A 26,741-nucleotide genomic window follows, 5' to 3' on the forward strand; every position below is an offset into this window, starting at 1 on the left:
AGACAGGAGTAGCTGCAGGTCTGGGTAATGCCAAGCTCTCTTCTTAACAGCTGGGACATGGGGTATTTTCCTCTGCACAAACTGCTGTTGGAGACTTCACATTTCAGAGCATTACCACTTTCCTCTGGACAAGTCCTGCTGCTTTCAGCATGGCTTTCAGCTACTCACTGATGGCTGAGTAGCTCCTGGTGTCTCCTAGGCAGTTGGAAATGCAGTTTTTCTTTGAAGTTCAGTTTAATGTAACCTCCTCTGTGCAGACTGGTACCTTTCTGTTCTCCCTTTTCCTTCAAGTAGCGCCTTTAGGTTGCTTTTAACTACCACGTGTGCGTTGTCATTCTGCACACACAGGTTACAGCAAGTAACTGGTTCTTGCTGTGCTTGTGTTTTTCCAAGAGGAAGGGGACAGAGCTGCCAGTATTGGGAAGGACGTGTCTCTAGGTCCTGCCACAGTTTTGCCCTGCAGTCTGATCCATGTTTGTTTATCAAGGGAGCACCGTATTAGATGGGTGCATTCAGACCCAGTCTGGAATCAGGAGGAAAAGTAGTGACCTGAAGATGAAGCATTTTGTCACCAGAAGGTTGGAGCCTAAGGTACACTGAGGACAGTGCTGCCTGGACCTGATGTGGTTGTATCTGATAGCACATCAGTTAAAAAGGAAAAACAGCTTAAAAAATGCCCTGTTGTACTGTAATAGCATTGTACTGTAGTGAAATCAGGGTCCCCGTTTCCTCTGGAGCTCACAGTGCTGGAATAATTGTCATTTTCAGAGAAGAACACCCCCATGCTGTGTAGGTTTAGGTTTTTTTAAGGCCTCAGCCTAGTGAAGTACTTAATCTAGAAAGCACTTCCACACTGGTTTCACCGGGACTATTCACAGGCCTAATTATTCCACTAGATCAGGGCCTAAGTCAAATGTTTTCTTTATTTCTTTGCAATTAAACACTCGAGCAAGTCCCCCAGGAGCACTTTAAAGAGTGAAGTTTAACTAAAGCAGTGAGAGCTCAACGCCAGTGTCCTGTTGCTGTGCCGATGGCAATTCCCACTGCGTGTTCCCGTGCCAGGGTGCGTGTGTGCCTCCGCCTGCCTCTGCGCCTACAGTGACCACATCAAAAGAGCAGGGTTATTATTGAAGCTACAGAAAGGCAAGGGGCTGTGTATTAATGACAGGCAGATGTATACACGCTGTTGAACCCTGCAGATAAACACTGGGATTTGTAGGGGAAATAAAGCCTCCTCCACCCCCTTCCCTTACAGAGCCTTCCAAAAAAGACCGTATCGCTTTGGTCTTACATCAACAGCCAACTGGAAGACTTTACTAACCCCTTGTACGTGAGCTACTCCAACCATGTCCTGTATCCCGTGGCGAGCATGCGCCACCTCGAGCTGTGGGTCGGCTACTACATCCGCTGGAACCCCAGGATGAAACCCCAGGTACGTGTGCCTCCTCCCAGGATCGGTCTTTTATTTCCCTCTCTACTGGTACTAATGCTGTCGGTTTGGAGTTCAACACCTTTGAAGCACACGAATTAATGTGGAAACTTACAATGATGCTGCTTAAACCTAAACCCAAAAGCCTAAATGAATAGCCAGCAAATGAAACAGCAGCACCGACTACTGCCTGGTGTGGGTGCTGAGCTGGAGGCTGCTGCCTCACGAAATCTGCAGGAGCTGAAGATACTCAGCAGGTTGGAAATGAATATGGGAAAATTATAGAAATCACAGCATGGTTTGGGTTGGAAGAGACCTTAAAGCTCATCCAGTTCCAACCCCCTGCCATGGGCAGGGACACCTTCCACTAGAGGAGGTTGCTCCAAGCTCCGTCCAACCTGGCCTTGAACACTGCCAGGGATGGGGCAGCCACAGCTTCTCTGAGCACCCTGTGCCAGTGCCTCAGCACTTCCCTCACAGGGAAGAATTTCTTCTTCATATCTAATCTCAAATCTCCCCTCTTTCAGTTTAAAGCCATTCCCATTGTTCTGTCCCTACATGCCCTTATAAAAAGCCCCTCTCCAGATTTCTTGTTGGCCCCTTCAGGCACTGGGAGCTGCTCTAAGGTCCCCCCAGAGCCTTCTCTTCTCCAGGCTTGAACAAGCCCAACTTTCTCACCCTCTCTCTGTAGCAGATGTGCTCCAGCCTCTGCTCGTCCTCACTCAGCTGCATGTTTTGTTGCAGGAACCTGTCCACAATCGCTACAAGGAGCTTCTTGCCAAGAGGGCCGAGCTGCAGAAGAAAGTGGAGGAGCTGCAGAGAGAGATCACCAACCGTTCCACCTCATCCTCGGAGAGAGCCGGCTCTCCCGCGCAGTGCGTCGCTCCAGTACAGACAGTTGTATGATAGGGACTATTTGTGCCAAGTACCTTCCCAGGACCACGGGGGCAGCATTTCTGAGCCCCTCTGGTTTCCAGCGCGGTGTCTGGGAGATGCCAACCTATTTATTTATTTCTCCCCAGGGTAATTTATTAGTACTGTAGCACTAGAGGAAGCTTAAGCAAAAAGAAACAAACAAGGCCCCCTATGCAATTAACCTTCTCAGTGGCTAGATGATAATACAAGGTCATTGCACTTGCCACCTAAAAGAAACCTAGAGCTCGGTCTTTGTTCACTTGCGTGGAAATCACTTGGCTTTGAAGAGAGACTGTGCGCTAGGATAGAGTACAGTGGAGGAAAAACATCCACTCACAAGTATGGAAACTCCCCTTTGCTAAAAGGAAATATCAGCTCCGACTCTATTGAAGCCTAGAAAACAGCCATGGAGTGAGGAACCCTCCAGTGTTAGTGCCTGCACAGCAGTGTTCATGAGAGCATTTGCCAACAGGGACAAGCAGTGACAGCCGCTGGAACATATCACCTTCTTGCTTTTCCCTTCACTTTGACCTGGACCATAGCAAGCCATGTAAATGATGCCTTATCTGAAGAAATGGCAGCTTCTACCAATAGGGGATGGTGGTAGAGGAGCAATCGACAGGACAAAGTTTACTTCCATCTCTGCAACTTTATGGTTTACACTGGATGTGCAGGATGCAACTTCAGCCCCTCTCTGTCAGAGGGGGAGCAGAGCACCACTCCCCCAGGGTCTCTGCAGCACCTCTGTCCTCCAGTGCCTCAGCCTCACAGGGTTGTGGAGCACCGAGGGGCACGTGTGAGCTGCTGGGATCAGTCATTGCATTCCTCTTAGGTAAGCCTAATTAGTGCTTTTAATGCTTCTGTGGAGGATCATAGTGGCATACTTAAGGTGTTTCAGTGTTTTGTTAACTAAACTAATGGAAGCAACTGCGCATCAACCAAAGAAGCCTTTCTGCCTGCATTGCAACTGCTATTTATTCAGAAAAACAGCCAGTTTCTGAGCCCTAGGTTGAGGTCTCTTTCCTCATAATGTACTTCAAGAGTTAGTGGCACCTGACTACACTTAAGTCCAAATTCATTTTTAATACACAAGTTTACTGTAGAGGTGGAGATGAAAACCAAGTAGGTGAAACCATTCCTGCCCCATTGATCTTTCAAACAGGTGAGTACAAGGTTGTAAAAGATATATCTGACAGCAAAGGGAGTTTTGTATGTGTGAGGATCTTTACTCCAGCCTGATTCTCATCTCCAGGCTGAGGGGCACTACTTGGTCTGGGCTCCTGCATGGCTCTTTCATGACAGGATCCCATGGTGTGCTCACCAGTTCAATACACCCATCACCATGTTGCTTCACTCAGCTTCTCTTCCACAACAGGAAGTATTTTCTGAGGGAGTACAAGAGCAGATCAACTTACATGTAAGAAATAGCCTTTCAAAAGCCACATTCCTTCAAAAGCAGTAATTCCCCTTCAGTCTCCATTGCCGTCTGCTCTACTGCAACCAGTGTCTCTGCTTACAGAGAAATCCACAGCCACCTTCTGACAGGAGGAATCACAGGCTGTATGGATCACTGCACTTGTTACAGGGTGGCCTTGGATGTACGTTATTGTTCAATAGTGCAAAGAATCCACACAAGAGACCTTCTGGGGGACTCAGAATTGTTGTAAGGGTATAGGGCAGGACCTGCTTGTATGTACAATCACTACGTAAGATGGTTCAGAACATTATTCTGTATTAGCAAACTGACTCTGTGTGTATATTTTGTTTCTTAATGAAGGCTGTTTGGATTCCTTAACACTAATAAAAATGGGTAAGTGGGTAAAGTTCCTGTGCTCTTGTTTTCAACTGTGTGGTTCTCCAAATGACATGGATGAATAAAACAGCACTGAAAATAGAGTCTGTCAAATCCAGATCTCTCTCACTCTTCGGTAGATACTCTTGCACAATGCTCATGAACAAACTCAAATTCAGAACAACAGGAAAACAAAACTCGGCTTTGGACAAGTTTCTCTTCCGTGCAGACCAGAAGTAATAGAGACACAGTGCTCAGTATGACAAAAATACTTTCACAGTAAGTAATAAACCATTTCTGCACTTCACAAGTGCATTAGCACAGTGACTGCTCTGTAAAAGGATCCACATTTCTCTACATAAGCAACTCACATTAAGTCCAAATTCACTGGGATGATTTCGGATCAGTTCAATGCTTTGATGCTCTCAGCCCTGGTAGGTTTAATTGCAACTTGGGCATATGGAGTCCAAAATACCTCCAAAGCCCTCCATAAGTAAGGAGCTGCATGAAGACAGCCTGAGGTCATGCTGAAGTTAACCCATGTCTGAGCACGCTGATCCTGAAAGGTCCTTCCCAAGCAAAACAGTGTAGTTTCAAGCCCTGGCTTTTTCAGCCCCTCCAGGATGAACTGCTCTTCTCCAAAGGGTTACTCCAGCGCCATGGAGCCCAGGTCTCCGACATAAATGATGTTAAGGGGGATGGCTCCAGGCCTGGCTAACAGCCGCCTTCTCCCTTCATAGCAAAAAACCTTGTGTCATTAAAACACCAATCCCTTGTGCCTGCACTGACCCCGCACAGGTCCCAGTCTGTTCAGCTATAAGCAAAGATGGACAGCTCTGACCCTCACCTTACCTGCAGCTTCACCACCCTGACCACACATCACAGAGCCCACTGAATGGGGCACAGAGCTGCAGCAAACACTAAGACAGAGGGAAGTGCAGCTTTCCCACAACTCATTCAACAGGCAAGCTGGCTTTATTATCTGTCAAATGTATAAATGGGTAACCTGGGTCTTGTTACATTCCGTGAATAGGAAATTCTTTAAATTATTACCATAATAAATAACATTCACTCAGCTGTGCAAGTCAGTGCAAAACTACTTGCACCACTACCAGAGCAGACAGCTCAAAGCACATAGTTTAGGTTAAAAGCAAGATGCCAGGACTGAATGGCATGATTGAGGCACTTGCAGTTTAAAACACCTACATGGTTTATCTTGCTCCTTTACCACCCAAAGCTGTGAATAAGGAGACAGAATATTATCCCCTATCCTATAGCTTTAAAGAAGCATTCATGTAGAAAAACTTCTCTCTTCAGACTTGAACTCAATCATTAAGTAAAATACTTTGCTCATCTTCTGATTACTCAGACATCCATTGCCATTAATGCTGACTAATGCAACACAGCAGAACATTAACTAGGAAAGCTTTTAGAGCAGAGCTCCACAGAACACCTTCAGAAGGGTTTGCCTGTTCTCCCTTACACAGTCAGTTTCAGTAACTCAGAGTCTGAGGTGCCTGCAAAACAGAGTTGGCAAAAGCCCTTAGGGCTCAAGGTCACCGCACCGTTTCCCAACAAGATGCATCTTGAGAAGACTCTCACTGCACAGCTGGATCATAGCATGAAGTCACACTGGCATTTCTCACACACCAACCCACATAAATGTGCAGTGCTTGGTGTGCTGAAAGGGTAGGGACTGCTGGAACCACAGCATGAAGGGAACTAGTGCAGACCTACGGTTAGATTCAGTGGCTTGGTACCTTAAAAATGGACTGTGATTTAAGCTAGACCATGATACATACATCAAACCCAGGGATGGAGAGTTAAGGGTTTCAAAAGTGCACTTAGCATACAGTAGTCTCTTTCACACAGCAAGAAAGGCAGCTGCTTTATATCCAGAATGTGAGAAGGTTTGACAGAGAAGGTTCAAGAACCTCTCCTGCAGAACAGTCAGTAGTCCCAGCTGATATCATCTTTCTGTAGTGAAGTCTGTATGGTCTGCATGTCTCTCAGCAACTGAAGGTTCTTCCGACTCTTCTCTCCAGGTTTCACTTTGATAGGACCAGCGTTCTTGCCTTTTGTGGTTACTGTAGTTGTCACTTTAACCTCACTAACAGGGAACCTGTCTTTTCCTTGTTTAGCAGAAGTCTTTCTGGACTTGCATTCTCTCTTAAGTCTCTCAAGCTAGAAAGAGAATCCCAAAGAAAAACATTAAGTGGTGACCTTGTTTCAGTTTATGTTGAGCAATTCTTCCAGACAGCTGCAATATCCCACTGCTCATCTCACCCAGCTCAGCAGATGGATGCTTCCAGTCACCCTGACTCATAAGTACTTTATTTTCCTTACACAGCATTCTGTGTTCAGCTGTGTCTCTGAACTTTTAAGTTCTCTTTAAAAACAAGTTCATTATGAAGAAACATCTTTATTATGGATAATAGAAGAAGTAATTTACAACAAAAAGTTGGCTTCTCACTGGTGCCATTCAGTGATTTTAAAAACAAACAGAAAACAAGTTTTTCTACATACATACAAGCGATTTCTATAGCTAGTTACCATCAGAGATGTAGCTTTAAAAGAATATCCTAACTCTGCTGAGGCGGAGAGCTGGTATCCACACAGCACCAGAGATCACAGCTTGTGACACTCATTACTCAGCAACAAAGACTGAACTGGCTGAAGCCTGAACAGGAAACTGGACAGTTTAAGGTACACATATTCATGCTCTCAAACTGCAAAGTGGTGGCTCCCTGGGCTCCTCTCCTCAAGTAGTGGCACTCCCTCCTCCTAGGTTAAAGCATGCAGCAACTTTCTTAAATCCCAGCTCCTAGACCTTTTACCAGTAGTGAGCGAGAAGCCTCAGTCTACGCAGACCCATTATTGTCAGGAACTACTGCACATCTGTTTCTGTGCAACAGTTCCTCTGAAGATCCTGAGATCAAAGGTGAGTAATGCTTCTAACTGAAAACACATATCCATTCTGGAAGTTAGCAGCCGTGCTTCCAGTACATATTTTGTGTGCAAGTTACATCAGGTGAGGGTGAATCTTGGTTCATATGAGCTTAACCAGATTAAACACGAGGTTAAGCTCCTCGGAAGAAATTCACCAAAATGAATGAAAATTAGGGAAAATAAGTAGCCAACAGGTTCTATGGCTTTGAATGAACAGGCCACGCCATTCAAAACATCTTGAAAGGAGCTTTGAGCAACCTGGTCTAGTGGAAGGTGTCTCTGCCCATGGCAGGGGGCTGGAACTGGATGAGCTTTAAGGTCCCTTCCAACCCAAACCATTCAATGATTCTATGAAACAGTACTTCAGGTTTTATACAGTGCAAATCAATACGTAAAAAGGTCATTTACTCCAAGCAAAGGAGAACAGTTAAAACATTCAAGGGATGAGGGGAGTGTAAAATACAGTAAATGAACAGATGGGAAAGGGGAAAGCTCTGCCCAGGACAGGATAAAGAGAGGGCACAAGGGTGACACAGTAAGAAAGATTACTTCTGCAGAAATACTGGGATGCAAAGGTGGAAGTACACAGACTAACTTTGAGACATCAAAGCCAGAGCCAGGCATTACTGCTCTAAAGTAGTTATTTCTGCTTTATTCAACTGCTGCTAGATTAGGATACAACATAAAAAAAAGAAAACCTCGAGACAGCAGCTCTGCAGAAGCACAAACACAGTCAAGAGCAACTCACCTGTAATCGGTGCCTCCGGACTTTGCTGATTTGGTCTGCCTTTGCTTCCATCTTCCCCACCAGTGCCTCAAGTTCCCTCTCCAGTTCTTCCCTCATTGCAGTGGTTGGGGCTTCCTGGACAAGCTTTGACAGCTGCTGGTGATCACTAGCATGGCATTCACACAGAACAAAGCTTGTATCAGATCCCCTTGGCTTCTAGTGCTTGTATCCCCAGTTCAGAAATAACATGTTAAGGACACTACAGCATCAGCAGCCAGCCACATTCAACGTGCCATGGCCAACCAGTGACAACAGTTGTGCTGGTCAGCAGCATTATTACAGTAGCACATCCGGGTGGCAGGCTTCTGCAACAGAAAGTCTCAGCAACGTAAGTAGCTTCAAGCTTCAAACCACACATTCAAAATGACCAAATAACTGCCTGAGGGCATGATCTCAGCACTCATTCAGTTACTCTTCTGTGTAGCTGTATCCACTGCAGTTATGCAGTAGGCTAACAATTCATTTTCTGTTAACTAGGACAAGAAAAACCACAAGTATTGCATCAAGGGCACACACACTTCTCCCCTACCACTTATGAATTCAGTACATATAAACACAAGTACAGACTTCAGGCCTCTCTTTAAGTGCAAGGAGAAACAACAGGCTCCACAGCCAGTAGAACAAAGGGATGATATGCCACAGACTTCCTAAAACTAACACCTTTCTCAGGCAAAACATTCCAACTTTAAAAGCAAAAGGCAAAAAACAAAGCATCTACATTCACCATCTGCAATTGAGAATACACCCAACTCACAAACTCATCTGTCCAAATTCATCTTGTAAAGTCAGCAACACTTCTGAGAGCTCTTCCTGGGATGAAGAGGAGTCCTTTGGCAGAGACGACTTTCTGCTTTTGCTGGCAGGATGACCAGTACCAATGGGTTTTGCTAGTGGAGCATCATTTACCACCCGACTGTTACACAAAGCTTTCGTGTGCTGTTTCATCAGGTGTAGGACATGCTGCACGTTGGCACCAACTGAATGACTGGGACTGGTAGACTGGAAGGAAAAGTAAAAGAGACTCTTTTATACAGCACATCAACAACCTACTTGATAAACCAGAGAACATTTAAAAACTGACTTTTTCTGCAGCCAATAATGCATTTTTTGTTTGACTGAATATGCACTAACAAGAACAGCCTGACAAGCAGCAGAGAAAACCCATTTTTGGAAGTGCCAGTTCAGCAAGTTTTGGATATTCAACAAGCCTTTTGAAGACAAACTGGAAGAGTCACAGAACATTAAGCGATTTGGCCACTGGGTGTCAGGAGTGCTCCAAACCAAAGCTACTGAAGGAGCTGCAGCTCCTGAGCGTTCCAACTTCGGGATTAGAGCCACTCACCTTCCCAGCTACAAAGGGCACATCACCCAGATGCAGTCTGTAATGGGGCTGTGCAGTGAGGTGGCTTGCAAGAGAGCACTTCTGCAAAGAAAGGAGAAGTGTTTTACAGATGACACCACAGCAAACTCATGTTCCCTTTGTTTTGTAACAAAAAGGGCAACCTACATCCTGACTGCATGCATATCCCCTTATGTAACTCCCTCAGTAACTGCCCTTCTACCACCCCATATTACCTTCTCTGGCTGCTTTGTTTTCTTTGTGGGCTTTCTTGCTTTTGGAGAAAGTAATGGTGATGCTGCTTGAATCAGTCGCCTGTTGGTTTCCAGGCCTGTCTGAAGCTTAAGTGAGGGAGTAAGGGGAGTTACTGGAATGACATTACCGGATAATCAGAGACAGAATAAGCTGAGAATTGCAAAACAATATTATCTAAAACATAGGCTCTCCGAAAGCTGCAAGTTTCTAGGATGCTTTTGCAGTTCAAGGTCAATTAAAACAGAGTGCTTCTTCTGGGCACTGCTCATCACTAATCCTAGTAAGTTAGAGAGTTCATCTTACTGCATTACTCCCATGCAGGCAAGTGCCAAAACATCAGCTCTGCTTTACACTTGACAAAGTATTAGGAAGCTCAAGCCACCCAATCCTGCTCAGTTTCTCCTGTAGCATATAGTTAACAGACTTATTCCTTCTATTAAATGTAAAAGTTAAAAAAAAACCCAAACCAGAAAACAAAGAACCTTCCCCCAAAAAAAACAAAACCAAAAAAAACCCCACCAAAACCACAAGACCAACCAACCAACCAGAAAAAAAAAAAACACACCAAAAAACAAAAAACCAAAACCAAGCCACCAAAACATCCAAAACCAAAAAAACATCTATTGGAAAAGTCAAGGTCAGGATTTTCACTGTCAGCAGTGAGCTCTATACACTTCACTCGCTGTTCCTTCCAAGGGGAAGCTATAGCATGGCTTTAGAAATCATCCCCTACCTTCCAGTATCCTAAGGGGGGCTACAAGAAATTTGGAGAGGGACTTTTTACAGGGCCTGTAGGGACAGGACAAGGGGGAATGGATTTACACTGAAAGAGGGGAGATATAGACCAGACATTAGGAAGAAATTCTTCCCTGTGAGGGTGCTGAGGTGTTGGCACAGGGTGCCCAGAGAAGCTGTGGCTGCCCCATCCCTGGCAGTGTTCAAGGCCAGGTTGGATGAGGCTTGGAACAACCTGGTCTAGTGGAAGGTGTCCCTGCCCATGGCAGGGGTTGGAACTGGATGAGCTTTAAGGTCCCTTCAACCTAAACTGTTCTATGATTCTAAGAATTTGAGACACCCTTCCCAGCCCCCTAAAACTCATGGCAAATATTAATGCTAGACCCTAACATAGTTACTACCTATTCTTCAGCGTTCAATGAATATGCAATAAACAGAACTCTTCAAAGGTTAGAAGACCAGCAACCTTACGGGCTCATAACCAATAGTATATTGATTCTTTTTTTGCCTCCTTCTACAATATTTCTAGTTACAACTACGAACAAGGGAGCACACTTGTTGACCTCGATCTATTTAAAGCAGAGATACTCATACATCCTCAACTATGAATTATTCTGCATTTCTACTCCTCTTCCAATTAGCTTCTTCCAACTGAAGAACTCAAGCTTTAGTGCAGGGGTGCTGTTAGAAAAAGGTTTCCAAAAGGCTTAAAGGACTTCAGAACATCCAGCACCTCAGACAGGATGGAAAACACAAGCAAACAGATAAACCCTAAACCAAGAAAGCTAACCCAAGGCTTTCAACACTCTGTCTATGGGAGGCCCTTTCAGCAAGTTAGTTGAAAAGCTGCTGGAAAGGAAGAGCTAATTACAGCAGATCAGTACAAAAGAGACTTCCTGCTGCTTACCTCAGCTGCTTTTTCCTGAACAAGCTTCCTCGCGTGTTCTTCCTCCTGAAGCTTCTGTTCCAGCTCTTTCATTTTTTTCTGGACAAAGGTGAATAGAAATAATAGCATTACAAATGAAACAATTCCTTTTCTCCCTTGAAGCCTACAGTACCAAGAGCTTGAGCAAAGTATATGAGTTGAACTTAATGAGTTAAAGCTAAGTGAAGACTTCAGTATCAGAATGCTGGCTGACATTTCATCTATATAGGTATAAATACAGCGGTCAAGTGCTTAGACTTAAAGCTCATTGATTTTTCTATTTTTACTTCCACAACTGGTATCTGAACGCAAGTTGTGGCCTACAAGGGAGAGTAATACACACAAGGCTGGCCTGCTCTTCAGTTGTAAAGAAAAACCTAGAAAATAGGTTTTATTGTGTACATTATACTGGAAGATTTCATACTACAAAAGGGCTAGCAAAGGTCTATTGGGTATCATTATAAGAAGAGGAAAAGCTTTATTTAGACCACTAATGGTATTTTTGCTGATATCTATAACTTACGTTCTTAGAAGAAGAGAATTTTGGAACATCTAGCCATCTTCTAATGAAGAAGAAGGAGGAAACTTTCTATGATGCCCCGAGATATATTTAAGTAAGACTGAAGTGATTCCATCTTTTTATACTAAAAAGATGCAAGAACTCTTTTGAAAGCCTCTTTCAAAGAGCTAAGGGAAAGGCACACATTTCTTTATAAACCCTGCAGCAAGATGAAAACCTTGTTTAAACAGGATACACTTAAGCTCCCAATGTGAAAGTTATTTGATAACTTTCTGACTTTATACAACGGCATGAGAAAAAGATCCAAAGCTCCAGGACATAAAACAACTTCCCTCCTCCTCCCCCAAAGACTGATCATTCCCAGAGCCAATAATCAAAGTCAAGGCAGAGGCGCACACAACTCAAAGCAACAGCTGTATTTGTACACTTGTTTGTTAATAAACTCACTACACTGGGCTTGCTAAATATTTCAGTTCTGCTTAACCTAAGCAGTAATGTCAAGATTCATGTAACCAGCTGTTACACAGAGGTGTCAAAAGGAAAAACCCTAGATAAAACATTGAGGACTCAGGAGCTATATAAAACAACCAACTTATTCTATCGCACAGAAGAAAAACTTCCGGCTTCCCCCACCCTCCCCCCCCCAAATCAGATATATTCCATGTAACTTAAAATCATCTTCTGTCCTTTACAGTACGTGGGACAATGCTTGATTTTGATGTGGTCAATCTAATTAAGACCTTTAACCTGTTAAGCATGACAGGTTTTCTAAGACTGTCATACCGAAACAAATCTGTTTTAACTGAAGACTGATGACAGGGACCTTTTACAAGGGCCTGTAGGGACAGGACAAGGGGCAATGTCTTTAAACTGACAGAGGGGAGATTTAAATTAGGTATTAGGAGGAAATTCTTCCCTGTGAGGGTGGTGAGGCTCTGGCACAGGGTGCCCAGAGAAGCTGTGGCTGCCCCATCCCTGGCAGTGTTCAGTGTCAGGCTGGACAGGGCTTGGAGCAACCTGCTCTAGTGGAAGGTGTCCCTGCCCGTGGCAGGGGCTTGGAACTGGATGAGCTTTAAGGTCCCTTCCAACACAAACCATTCTGTGATTCTATGAAGATAGCACAATGTAGGTAGTGTACAGCCACAGCATGATATGAGGGTTCATCACTTCTGCTGTTCACAGAAGAGTGAGGGGTTTTGGAATTAAGATATATTACTATCAACTATGGTTCTTCAAGAAGTGTCATCTACACATATATTCAAATTCTGGTTATCTGGCCACATATGAGAGCAGAGCCCAGACTGTGCTTTTAGGGAAAAACCTTGTTCCCTTATTCCAACTTCAGACAGACATGTTTAGATCCTCTCATTCAGCTATCCAGAGGCTGCACTGCAGAACTACACCTGCAATATACACTAGAAACTGCTTTTGAGGCAAGTGCTCCAACTGATACTTCATACACTTCCTTTTCACTTCCTTGTCACAGGCAAACTGTTTGAAGGTAATACTTACAGGACCAGCGAGTGGCTCTGCAGAGATTAAATACTCTCCCCAAGACCCACATACAACCTGTGCTCTGGCAAAGTGTCTGAAATCAGAGGCAGTTAAATCCTTGCTTGCTCATGTGCAGCCACCTCACCATTTCCCATCCATTTCAGCACACCTGACTATAGAAATAGTCTCTCTTATCTATTTCTTCCTTCAAATTCAATTTGGAAATGTTTCTGTAGTCTTGCCACCATTACAGTAGAGATCAAAGAGGCAACAGATGCAACTGTTTTGAGTAGAGAGTACAGTCACTCTTTTGGGATTACAACATAACACTAAGCACACCGATGCTCATATAGGAATGTAGCCTGCAAGCACAAACCTGTCAATCAGAGAGTGCTCAAGTCAGCATAATGATCAAAGAAAATGACTTTTAGTCACAGCTAAACCCGTATCTCAGTTCCTAGAATTGCTTCAAAATTGCATGAATTTAATACCAAATTCCACTAAAACAGATTTAACTGTAACAGCCACTAATTCCTAAAGTTATAAAAGGATCAAAGACATCTAGTTTGATCCAGAAAAAAAGTTGTTAGGCCGAAATGATTTTCACCAGCCGGGCACAAGATGACAAACCATCCAGCCCCACCAAACCCCAGCTGCTACCAGCGAAAACACTTGGCAAAAGCCCTTCAGAAAGGGATTCTGGTTTCTGAACCAGTTATTTCAACACTGACCCTGGAGGAACCCACTGCTACTTCCAGTGAACAAAACCCCTGAGACACTCAATTCTGGAAGAGTTTAGCCCAACTAAACAATGCAGGCAGTTGTACTCCACAACTGCAGCTCACCACAATGGGGCGTCAAGATCTTAAACAGCTTGTTACAGCTGCCTTGGGTCAGGGACTTGCAAGAAATAGCTGTAGCATCTAAACGTCCTGCAGCAAACCAACTAGCTAAAGATTCACTGTCAAACATCTGGAAAAACACCATCTACTTCAGCATCTGACTTGTGTGCAGGGTAGCAAGCCTACATTTTTCATACACCACTATCTGATCATGTACTATTTGCTCCTTTTGGGAGGCAGGGAAGAAACGTGTAGGTAGAAGCCTCTCCCTGGTTAAGCCCTCTGTAGTTCCCAGGCCTGTGAGTCTTGCAGTCTCTCTACAGCAGCAGAAAGAGGTGTGTGGGCCAGACTTCCGAAGCCAACACCACAGATGGTACACAGAGAGGTGTACTGGGTTTGCCTGGCAACGCTGGAGGTGGTGGAGGTGGGAAGGCCACAGGAGCGGCTTCTATGAGAAACTGCCAGTAGCTTTCCTCATGTCCCATAGAGCCAATGCAGCTGGCTCCAAGACTTACCCGCCGCTGGCCAAGGCTGAGCCCACCAGTGATGGTAGTAGCACCTCTAGGACAGCATAGTTAAGAAGAGGAAAAAGTTCCTGTGCAAGAGCAACAGCAGCCAGAGAGAGGAATGAGAACATGAGAGCAACAGCCCTACAGATGAGGTCAGTGCAGAAGGAGGGAAAAAGGTGCTTCAGGCACCAGAGCAGAGATTCCTCTGCAGCCCGTGGTGTAGACAACAGTGAGCCAGCCTGTGCCTCTGCAGCCCATAGAGGTCCATGGTGGAGCAGATCTCCACCTGCAGCCCAGGGAAAACATCACTCTAGAGCCTGGGAAGAGTGTGAAGAGTCTTCCCCTGAGGAAGAAGGAGTAGCAGAGACAATGTGTGATTAACTGACCACAGCCCCCATTCCTCATCCCCCTGTGCTGCTGGGAGAAGAGGCAGAGAAAATTGGGTGTGAAGTTGAGCACAGAAAGAAGGTGTTCTAAGATTTGGTTTTATTTCTCATTATCCTGGTCTGACTTGATTGGCAATAAATTAAATTAGTTTACCTGAATTTAATCTGTTTTGTCATGTCAGCAATTGCTGAGTGATCTCTCCCTGTCCTTATCTCAACCCACAAGCCTGTTGCATTTTCTCTCCCCAGTCCAGCTGAGGGCAGTGACAGAGCAGTTTGGTGGGCATCTGATGTCCAGCCAAGGTCAACCCACTACAGAACAATATGGCCATGCTGAACTTGTAAAAGCTACTGATTCACAGGGAATCCTTGGAAGGCAGACTGGTTCAAACCCACTGCCAGCCACTGCTAGAGACCTGGAAATGCCCAGCTCTGGAATTCTGGATACAAAATAACTAGTAATAATAAAATAACTAGTAATAACTGTGTTTAAGAAGGAGGGCAAGTGGCTAAAACGCAAACATGCCAAACCCCACAAGTCAAATCTGGGTCAGAGCAGACTATAACCACTACCATTCACCAGCATGCCAGGCAACTGAGAAGTGGAGTTGGAATGACTATAGCCCTACATGCCTAGACACCAACTAACCACAAAAGAGGAACACCAACAGATACCTTTAAGGCTCAAGAAAACCCCAACTCTTGTAAGGTGCAGTGACCTAAAGCCTACCTGACGATGCAGGTTTTCCTTAATAACTTTAAGTTTTCACAACAATTCAGCTTTAAAGAGATGTTGCCATCTTTCTGTACAGCACAAAGGTTTGCTCAGCTCCGTCACTGACATATAGCAATGAAGTGCTGGCTACAACAAACAAGCTAAATCTGATGTGGTATCCAATACAAATGACAGACCTCTGCTATGGACTGCATCTTAGTAAGCCTGCTGTACTCTTTTTCCAGCATATCCAGCTTTTCCAATTTAGACTGAACATGTGATTGATCAAGAAGCCGATCTCTCTCCAATGAACCCTTGAAGGGAGAAAAGGAAAACAATTATAAGCACAATAAACCAAAACCATCTGCAGTAAGCCTTGTGTCTGCAGCACAAAGAAAGCCCATAAACAGTCCACAGGAACTGCTGCTTCCTCTGTGCAGTTTCAATGGTGCTACGATCAGGGAGCAAACTGCATCACTGGTCCACCCATGCTGGGAAGCTAACACTCAACCAGATTCAGATGAGAGAACTCTGCAGAGCCTTTCCTCCCTCTGAACCCAATGTGATAACCCCCCCTCATTGTTCAGCCATTAGAGATAGCTTGCTTATGTTTTTTTCCCCTTCAGTAAATATTTAATACTAAAATAGGACAGCCATAAAGGCCAATGAACAGACGACCCATGCTCCTATAAAACAAAATTCAAGCTCATTTTAGGTATAGGCCAACTCCCATAGTCACTGATGGTGGGAAATAGAAATTTTGCTATTATTTCTACAGAATCAATATTTCAGCCCCAGTTTAACAAAAGTGGTACAAGTAAAGAAAAGCCCCATAGATCTGAAGAATGTAAACACAAAAGGGAGCTTTTTTTCCCCAGTGGCACACGTGTTTAACACCGAGAGATGAGGATGAGCTACTGTAGTAAGCCAATCATGCAGAAGCAAACAGTTCTTCCTAGTATCAGAGCTAGATTCTGCCTTAGAGATAGGTGCATGGAAAATACCAGCGTCCTGGTAAGACTGGAAAATTTCAAGTAGGGAGATTATCCAAACCTAAGTAGATAAAGGCCAGCTGAAATAGACATGCACACTGATACTAAAAATCACAGTAACTATGAAAAATCATGACACTACTTCATAATTTTTATAACTTAACCTTGAGCTATCTTGAAAACACACCTGCTTCTCCAGGAGATGCGACTTCTCATTTTCTGCATGCTGGATCATCTTCCTCATGTAGACTAGCTGTTTCTCTAGAAGGCTGCACCGAGACTCAGCAGCTGCCAGCTGAGAAGCCAGTTCTGAAGTAACAGAAGGCAGAAAAGTGAATCATGCACTGCCTGTTCCTGGGATTTTTTTTTTTCCCCTATTTTCAGAACAATTCCAAAACAAACAAAAGCACAACCTAAAGAAACTCACAGATGAAGCCTAATGAACTGCTGTATGCATGCAAATCCCTAAAACAAAGTGTGCTTATTTCTTCATAACTCCATGTGTCACTGCCAAATAAAAGATGCTGAACAAAGCAAGTTAAAATAGTTTTTCTGCATTGACAAACACCAAGTTCCATCCACATCTATGTAAAGTTTGCAACTTTACCTTGATTTTGTTTTGTCACTTCAGTCCTGTTGTGCTCTTTGTGTTGCATCTGTTCACTCAGGACTTTTTTGTAGTCTGCCGTTTCCCTGCTGAGGTGCTTCACATTCTCCTCTGCCTGAAGCCGTTCCAACTCCAGCCGATGGATTTTTTCCTGGAGATTCTTCAGGGCAGAAAATATTGCTGTAATTGAACAAGCACCTTTTGTTAGAGCCCATTAAATCACTTCTTCAAGAGAAGATTGAACTTGGAACCCTTTCATAAAAGCATGTTATGTAAGAAAGTCAAACCGTTCCTTGCTATCATCCAAGACTCCTTCCAGGAATTGCTTCCCTTTAAACCAGAACTGATTTTAAAACTAGTCTCAAACTAAAAGATGCCCTTGGTGCTCACCTTCATCTGTTACATTCGGGACTTACCCATTTCCCAGAACAAGGCATGTAAATATTCTGTAGATTCAGTGCAGCTTCCGACTTTATCAAAAGGAAATGAAAGGTTACAACTAGATAGCTAAAAAAGTGGCAGTTTTCTATATTCTCATTCCTCTACAATGCAAACTAGCACAACAAATACCTAAACACAACAATCCCATGACCAAGCACAGGGCAGACTAAAGGTTAGCTATCAGAAAGAGAATAAACATTTTTATAGCCTAAGTGGTACCTCTTTTTTGACTGTTTCTGCACTTGTGTTCCCCTCCTCAAGACATGCGTCTCCTTTGTGCTGAACAGCTTCTCCTCTTTCTGTTCCATTCCCTGCTTTATCAATTACCCAACAAAACCTTCACGTATTCATCACCACAAAAAGAAAAGCAGTTGTAATAAAGCTGCCATCACCCAGCAATTAGACCATCTGCTGGTAATCTGATGTATTACGTCTCTTAGCTGTATTGTTTAATTCTGCAAAGGAACCATAACCATAAGCCCTTTCCCCTACACAGTTCTGGCAAAGTGAAACACAGGAACATCTGTAAGGACAGCTCATATAGCAGAATAATCTGCAAGGTCACATTAGCTCACTCCTTTGTGCTTAAATGCACTTATGAAATGATATCACCTTTATTGCAGAACACATGATCACAAGAAAAGTTGCAAGTGTGTGTTTGAGCATCAGATTGAAAAAATAAAGGAAAAATAATTATCAGAATGAGTTCTCCAGAGTAACAACTCATCAAATCTTGAAATGGAGAATAGCATCTTAGAGTATCGTATCAACAGACTATACGCTTTAAGGTACCTGCTAAGTAATAAATGGGTGACAGCAGTCAGGTAAGGGGAAAGATATAGGTAACTTGGCCCTGTTGGCAAAATCAGTCACCAGCTTTACCCTATTCTTTATCTATACTACCGTTATCAGGATTCAGCTGAAATAAGCATAGCTGAAACTATGAAAAGCTTTGTTACTATTATACTTAGAGCTAAACTGAAATATCTGTGTATTTACAATAGAATCATAGAAGAGTTACAGTTGGAAAGAACCTTAAGGTCATCAAGTTCCAACCCCCTGCCATGCACAGGGACACCTCGTGCGAAACCATATCACCCAAGGCCTCATCCAACCTGGTCTTGAACACTGCCAGGGATGAAGCATTCACAACCTCAACCTCCCTGGGCAACCTATTCCAGTGTCTCACAATCCTAGCAGGAAAGAATTTCCTCCATATATCTAATCTAAACTTCCCCTGTTTAAGTTTTAACCCATTACCCCTTGTCCTACCACTACAGTCCCTAATGAAGAGTCCCTCCCCAGCATCCCTATAGGCCCCCTACAGATACTGGAAGGCTGCTATGAGGTCTCCACGCAGCCTTCTCCAGGCTGAACAGCCCCAACTTTCTCAGCCTATCTTCATATGGGAGGTGCTCCAGTCCCCTGATCATCCTCATGGCCCTCCTCTGGACTTGTTCCAACTCTTACGTGTCCTTTTTATGTTGAGGACACCAGAACTGCACACAATTCTTCAGGTGAGGTCTCACAAGAGCAAAGGGGCAGGATCACCTCCTTCAACCTGCTGGTCACGCTCCTTTTGATGCAGCCCAGGATACGGTTGGCTTTCTGGGCTGTGAGCACACGCTGAAGCCGGCTCATGTTCATTTTCTCATCAACCAACACCCCCAAGTCCTTCTCCACGGGGCTGCTCTGAATATCTTCTCTGCCCAACCTGTAGCTGTGCCTGGGAATGCTCTGACCCAGGCGCAGGACCTTGCACTTGGCTTGGTTAAACTTCATGAGGTTGGCATCAGCCCACCTCACAAGCGTGTCAAGGTCCCTCTGGATGGCATTCCTTCCCTACAGGGTATCAACCGAACCACACAGCTTGGTGTCATCAGCAAACTTGCTGAGGGCGCACTCAATCCCACTGTCCATGTCAGCGATGAAGATGTTGAACAAGACCGGTCCCAACACCGATCCCTGAGGGACACCACTCGTTACTGGTCTCCAGCCGGACATTGAGCCATTGACCGCAACTCTTTGTGTGCTGCCATCCAGCCAGTTCTTTATCCACTGAGTGGTCCATCCATCAAATTGATGTCTCTCCAATTCAGAGACAAGGATGTCGTGTGGGACAGTGTCGAATGCTTTGCCCAAGTCCAGGTAGATGACATCAACTGCTCTACCCCTGTCCATCAGTTCTGTAGCCCCATCATAGAAGGCCACCAAATTGGTCAGGCAGGATTTCCCCTTAGTGAAGCCATGCTGGCTGTCACCAAGCACCTTGCTGATTTTCATGTGCCTTAGCATGCCTTCCAGGAGAATCTGCTCCAAGATTTTGCTAGGCACAGAGGTGAGACTGACTGGTCTGTAATTCCCCAGGTCATCCATTTTCCCCTTCTTGAAAATGGGGGTTATATTTCCCTTTTTCCAGTCGTCAGGAACTTCACCTGACTGCCATGATTTCTCAAATACGATGACCAGGGGCTTAGCAACTTCATTCGCCAGCTCCTTCAGGAGCCGCAGATGGATTTCATCAGGACCCATGCACTTCTGCACGTTCAGATTTTTAAGATCCTCTCCTACAGTGGGCTCAAGGTCTTCATTCTCACAGTCCCTGCATCTGCCTTCCAAGACTTGGGTGGTTTGGTCAGAGCCTTTGCAAGTGAAGACCGAGGCAAAGAAGTCATTCAGAACCTCAGCCTTCTCCAGATCCTGTGTAGCCAGTTCTCCCGAGAGCTTCCTGAGGGGACCTACGTTCTCCCTAGTCTGTTTTTTATTTGCTATGTACCTGTAGAATCCCTTCCTGTTATCCTTAACGTCCCTAGCCAAGTTTAATTCTAACTGGGCCTTAGCTTTCCTAACCTGCCCCCTAGCTTGCCTAACAAAACACAGCAAAAAAGCAATTCAAGCAGTGGATAAAAGTAAAACCCAACAGCATGAAAGCAACATTCAGTCATCCTTATTAGAGTATTAAAACCAAGTAATGCATGCTGACACACACACACACCACAAAGAACCAAAATAAGCAGAAATTAGTATACTGAATATCAGTATTTTTCAATATGATATTTTATTAGTGGGCACCTCATAGCAGCCTTCCAATATGTGAAGGGAGCCTATAAGGATGCTGGAGAGGGACTCTTCATCAGGGCCTGTAGTGACAGGACAAGGGGTAATGGGTTTAAACTGAAGCAGAAAGTTCAGGTTAGACCTTAGGAAGTTCTTTACTGTGCGAGTGGTGAGGCACTGGAATGGGTTGCCCAAGGGAAGTTGTGAATGCTCCATCCCTGGCGGTGTCAAGGCCAGGCTGGACAGAGCCTTGGGTGAGATGGTTTAGTGTGAGGCTTCCCTGTCCATGGCAGAAGGGCTGGAACTAGATGATCTTAAGGTCCTTTCCAACCCAAACCATTCTGTGATTCTTTCTCACATTTTTCCTTATAAGGAAAATATATAAAGTTCAGCCTCCATGCAACTTCAGACCCAAAAGCCCTATTTTTGCAATGATCCTGAGCCGAACAGCTCACACCAAAGGATAGGTCCTGCTACTATCCTCCCAACTTCCCATGCTGCCCCCTCTCCTTACCCCAGGCAGCTTTGGAGGATGCCTCACTGCATGACAAGCCAGTTCACTCAAACTGCAGAAAACTAACCTAGAATGGTTTTTGTTCATGTCAGGTCAGGCAAGACGAACAGATTAATACCACGAGCAGAGTGGGAAAGAAGGGTAAAGGAGAAGCCTAGAAACAAGGAAACAAGGAAGAAACAAGGAATATCAAGGGGGAATAAAATCACTTGCTTTTTTGGTGTTGCGAGAGCCCTCAGTTCTATACCAGATTCCTTTCCATATCTCTTAAGTCTTCACTGACATCATATTCTTGCTAAACCCTTTGTCCATCACAGCTTTCCCATTTCAACAGGGCCAAGCCTCTTCCATTGCTCCAAACCATTACGGTGACTAACTCTTTCTTATTTCGAACTCAGCTGTGATCTTGGGAGAGGGTAGATGGAAGGAGAGAAGGGCTGAAGAAGGGACAAAGAAACATGTCAGGACAGTTTCACAAACTACTTGGCCAACTTTACAGCTTTCTACTGAAGAGGAACACTTTTCTCCAGCTCAATGACCTTTTTCATTAGGTATTCTTCAAATAAGAAGCGTAAAGGACCTACAGAACAGGTGACCTGCACACCAATGGGAAGTGACAAAAGGATAAAAGACTGTAACCTTTGTAGGTATGGGCAAACAGTATTTCACCACCTCATTTGGAAACAGCTAAGAAAACAACTTTGCTGAACTATTACCTTTGCTGTTGCTTTCAGGATATGGAATTACTGGTTTCCGTGGGGAACGCAGCAGATCTGAATTAATAAATGGCTTGTGCTTTGGGTATTCTATAAATGAAGTTGCAGAGAACCCATCTGTGGCTGACACAGAGTTACAGGTTTCATGCAGATCATCCTGTAAAAGAAAACAAAGCTGTTACTCAGCACATTTGTTTCTGTCACAACAACGAAAGAGTAGAATCCGATTAGACGATGTGTAGAAGTATTGCTGCAGGGGACTAATACCTCAAAAGCTGTATTTCCTTCCCCACAGCCTTAGGCTGTGTCATTTTTACATCCAACTCCCCTCCACTAAAAATAGTATCAGAAAGAAAATGGAGTTTCCATCCTATTTTCCTATTTCCACTTCTGTTTTCTACTTACTTATACTGTCTCTTGCATATTGTGAAAAGCTAATACACAGTCAGTTGGAAAACAGCTACCTCCTTAACTACATGTTACACTTAACTGCACACAAGACACTGTACTAAGGTGGCCAAAGCCGATAAAGCACCCCCAGGACCACACCACATTTCTACATCCACCCATCCAGCTTAATAGCTCACTGCCTGTAGCTGGGGCAGAGGACATACTCTCTCCTCACCTCACCTTCCCAGCTGTATAGTTCCAACCCCTCTTTTCCACTGCCTTCAATTCACCTTTCCTATCCTTCCATGAATAGATTGAGGCTCACCAGCAGGCACATCTGGATGATTTTATGCTACACCTGATTAGTGGTATCAGCATAAGAAAAGCAGCAGCAGACCAAGCCAGGAAGGTCTCTGAGCAGCAACGTGCCCTTAGATGAGCTTGAGGCTGTGCTCAAAAACACAGCCATAAAGACCACGCATTACCCAGTGCTACACTGAATGTCCAAATATTTACCGTGCTTTGGATGTTTCTAACAAGGCTCTTTTAAACAAAAGGACCACAGCACTTCACGTACTGCCTTTATGGTTCAATCCAAACCTGGCCACCTGGCCAAAGCTTTCCAATTTGTGTATACCAATTGAATAAAATACAAATGCTTATTTTTACCATGCAAGTAATTTCTCCAATGTACCTATGTCCAATGACAGGATTTGAAGGCAACCTGAGAGAGAAGTAAGCTGGAAGCAGATGAAATACTCCTACAGCTTTCCACAATGCCTTTACTTCACTACGTCAACTGAGCACTTGCTGATCTTGGTGGGGTTTCCTTAAGCTTTTGCAAACACAAACTGTTGGGAGCGTATTGTGACCCAAGTTAAAATACATAAATATTTATGGAAATATCTCATAAGAAATTAAACAACAGCCCCAAATGCATTATGAGGAAGAAAACTAATACAGGGGGAAAAATTAAGAACATTTCTAAGTTATTTAAAGCCTACACAAAGCTGATTTCCTATTATAAATTAAGTGATTCATTGTGGCCAAGAAAACTAGGACATTGAATACTGTGAATGGATCAATCACTGTTTCTAAGCACAGTTCTACAAATGCTTTTCGTTTGTGTTTATAAGATTTTCCTACACAACGTATTTTTGCTTTTCTTGGAATAACTGCATTTGAACAAGAACTTTTGCTACCACAGAAAGCCAGTTAAAACGCTAATCCCTAATTAAAGATATATTAATAACAATATTTTGAACAGGTTTTTGAACACACTGGTTTACACTCGGCAGCTGCACCGCTCTCATTAGAATATGTAGATTTAAAACCAAATGGAAGCCTGTGATGTGTTAACATGAAGACCTAAACCTCACCCCTGCAAAAATATCATCAGTGTTACAAGGATGCTGGAGAAGGACTCTTCATCAGGGACTGTAGCAATAGGACAAGGTTTAAACTTTAGAAAGAATAAGTTCAGGTTGGATATAAGGAAGAAGTTCTTTACTGTGAGGGTGGTGAGGCACTGGACCAGGCTGCTCAAATAAGGGGTAAATTGGTCCATTCCTGGCATTGTTCAGGGCCAGGTTGGACAAAGTCTTGGGTGACATGGTCTAGTCTGAGGCATACCTGCCTATGGCAGGGGGTTGGAACTGGATGATCTTAAGGTCCTTTCCAACCCAAACCATTCTGTGATTCACTGTTGAATTGATGAACACAGAATAAAAGACCAAATAACAAAGTAAAAATGAACTGAGCAAAACAGAGTCCTTTGTGCAGCAGGCAACAGAGTTAACAGAAGCAACATAAGTCTCAGCAATCCAAATGCTAGCACCTACCGATTCAAATATCAATATACTATCTGCCATTGATTCACATCAAAGGTATCCCATGAAACACAGAAAAGGGGAATCAGTTTGAAATGCAAGCAGGGCTGACAGCATCACAGCTTTCCTCAATGTCTTTATGTTTCACCTGTAAAACCCTGTCAATTAAAAATAACTACATAGGAAATCCAAACGACAGGAGTTGTTTGTTTTTACCTTAGCATCAAGTTCCACAAAGCAAAACAAACACAGGCTTTCCACTAGTTGTATGACTTCTAAATTTCACCTGGATGCAGTGAACAGCCACTGATTTGAATAGTGTAATAGCTGTTACAGATACCCGCTTGATATAAACACTGCAAAAATTATGTGAAATATTGTCTGTTTCATAGGCAATCATTCCTCACTTCAGTCTAAACAACCACTTGCTACCAGGTATATTTCCCATTTAAGTAAAAGAGAGATTTATATTCTGTTTCACAAATAGTGACTTCTAAATAACCCCAGTGAAAAATCTGAGGAAGTTTATAGAACAGATCAAGCAATTTCCCAGCACAGATCCCAGACTCAAACATCACACCAATTCCCTGCTCTTCTTGATTTCTCTCCAATCATAAAGAATTATTTTAGTCTGTTTCTGCTTTTGAAAATTCTCACAGAGAGCATCATGCTATGATGCTCAGGAAAACCCTGAAATGTAGTAAAACCAAACACCACCACATGAAAAGCAGAGATCTCTCTATATTTGTTCTGAAACAGCTAGGCCATATTTGCTAAGTAATCACTCTTCCTGGGTACTCCCTATAGTCTTTCCTTCCTTAAGCCACACTAAAGCCTCAGAATAGTAACCAAAGGAGCTCAGCAGTCCCACAGGAGTTAAGTGCACCACTGCGAGGTTAACATTAGTTAGCTGAACACATTTAATCCTTACAGGTCTGAAGACATGACCTTCCAAAATTCATTGCCACTACCACTGCGTATCCCCTGCCTACTCAAGCATGCAGAAGGAAGCATTAAAACCACAGAGCAGTAATAGATTAACACATCAGTAGCACATGGTGGCCTCAGAGAGCTCCCAAAGACTAAACCAAACACACTGGAGGGGGAAAAACAAAGCCTCTTATCACTGAAGTAAGAATCAGCAGCTTGGAGCAGAGGGACACTTTTCAAACCAAACAACTTCTGCAGGTGGTAAAAATAACCCATCAGGACACTATTACCTTCTCTGATGCAGTAAAGAAATACAGCATGGCATATATATGCAGTAAAGAATACAGCATGGAAAAGCTATTCAGAAGACTTGATGTTTCAGTAAGGAGAAGGAAAATCATGAATCTGTTTTTCTAGCTATCATATACAATGATCCATGGACAGTAAAAGTAACAATTATTTATAAACAAACTGTAGAGCCAAAGAGGCATAAAAGTGCAGGAAGCCTCTTGAGCAGTAAATGGAGCAAGAAAGCACGAGGGCACCAAGTTGACACCTTTGGCACTGGGAAAAAGGACTAAATTAGAGTGGGTGCCACTGCATGTTCTTATATGGGGGCTCATAAAAGAAACAGAACACCAACAGGGAAAAAAGTGCTTGGTAATGCCCTAAGTGACAGTAGTGCCCACACTTGGTCAAGAGAAATTAAAGAAGAGGGCAGAAACAGGACAAAATTATGTAGGGTCTGGGCAAAACACCCCAGAATAGCCAGGTATTCAGTTCAATGAGCATAAATATCAAAGTACTTAGTTATTAAAACTTTCAAATAGCCATTTTGGAGGCACAACCCCAGCAGCCTGCCCTCGTGGCACAGTACTGTGTTACTGCAGGGAGAGTGGTGAAGAAAGAACAACTCCTGTCACCCGGAGACCAGCTTCGGCGCTGCCTGTGCCTCCCTGATACAGGTTAAGTCAGGAGTGGTCTAAATTTAAGTAATAACCCTAGTTAAAAGCAAACATTTAAAAGTAAACTTAGTCATTACACCTAATGGGGAAAAACGTTGTCACAATACAGTATTTTTTGTCAAGTTTCTTCTACAGCACATCAGATGTACTGAAGACAACTATTTTCAAAGTTCAGAAAGTGTAAAGTTTGCTTTTTTCCCCATTTCCCCATCACTTACAATAAGTCTTCAGCAGGGCAATTTTGCTTTGTTTTGGTATCCCCCCCCCCCCCGGCTTAAACGTTTTATTTAGTAAATTAAACAGCCTATATTCAACTTCTTAAGACCAAACCTAGCTTTCTGACATACTTCTCTATGCATGCCAGAAGAAATACCTGTTAGGAAGGATACAGAAGTCCTCAAATTAATCTGTCCCCACTCGTTGGTACAGGTGCAAATATGGGACCATGCTGCAAAGGAGACAGTTTTCCACAGGGAAAACACCAAGCTGGGTGCTTGCCACGCAGCTGGTGAGATCCCCAGTCACAAGACCTTATGAGACCATCATGCTGCACCCTGGTCACCATCTCTATTCCTCCAAATCATGGTGAAGACACAGCTATTTACAAAATAAACTGCATCAAACCCAGCCAAGCCTCTGGCTCTTCATAACATCACCACAGCCATGGGTCCTGCTCCTTCTCTATGCTCAGCACCTTGAGAGAAACGT

General features: G+C 43.8%; 2 protein-coding genes across 6 annotated transcripts in view; one reads left to right on the top strand and one right to left on the bottom strand.

Moving 5' to 3' along the window:
- Positions 1 to 4,167, top strand: part of MTMR2 (myotubularin related protein 2) — a 60,139-nt gene extending 55,972 nt beyond the window's left edge. For 3 of the 4 annotated variants that reach the window (XM_057399812.1, XM_057399813.1, XM_057399814.1), the window contains 2 exons: positions 1,256 to 1,432; positions 2,174 to 4,167. In XM_057399812.1, the coding sequence (XP_057255795.1) occupies positions 1,256 to 1,432; positions 2,174 to 2,335 (339 nt within the window). In that variant the 3' untranslated portion in view covers positions 2,336 to 4,167. Of the gene's footprint in view, positions 1 to 1,255; positions 1,433 to 2,173 lie in introns of those variants that run through there. The other variant, XM_057399815.1, reaches the window with a different exon arrangement.
- Positions 4,168 to 5,092: 925 nt separating this feature from the next.
- CEP57 (centrosomal protein 57) lies at positions 5,093 to 26,696 on the bottom strand. Of its 2 annotated transcripts, XM_057399816.1 has the most exons (11): positions 26,658 to 26,696; positions 21,920 to 22,076; positions 17,192 to 17,371; positions 16,772 to 16,893; positions 15,790 to 15,906; positions 11,109 to 11,186; positions 9,448 to 9,552; positions 9,215 to 9,295; positions 8,627 to 8,871; positions 7,834 to 7,978; positions 5,093 to 6,320 (listed from the first exon to the last, which is right to left on the bottom strand). In XM_057399816.1, exons 1-11 carry the CDS (start codon positions 26,679 to 26,681, stop codon positions 6,087 to 6,089), a joined length of 1,488 nt encoding a protein of 495 aa, XP_057255799.1. In that variant the 5' UTR covers positions 26,682 to 26,696; the 3' UTR covers positions 5,093 to 6,086. The 2 variants fall into 2 exon arrangements, with proteins under 2 accessions (XP_057255799.1, XP_057255800.1); XM_057399817.1 differs by lacking the exon at positions 15,790 to 15,906.
- Positions 26,697 to 26,741: the final 45 nt, after the last annotated feature.

Source organism: Pezoporus wallicus, unplaced genomic scaffold, assembly GCF_028554395.1.
Source record: "Pezoporus wallicus isolate ANWC-B61680 ecotype Strahan unplaced genomic scaffold, APGP_CSIRO_Pwel_v1 scaffold_6446, whole genome shotgun sequence".
NCBI lineage: Eukaryota > Metazoa > Chordata > Aves > Psittaciformes > Psittacidae > Pezoporus > Pezoporus wallicus.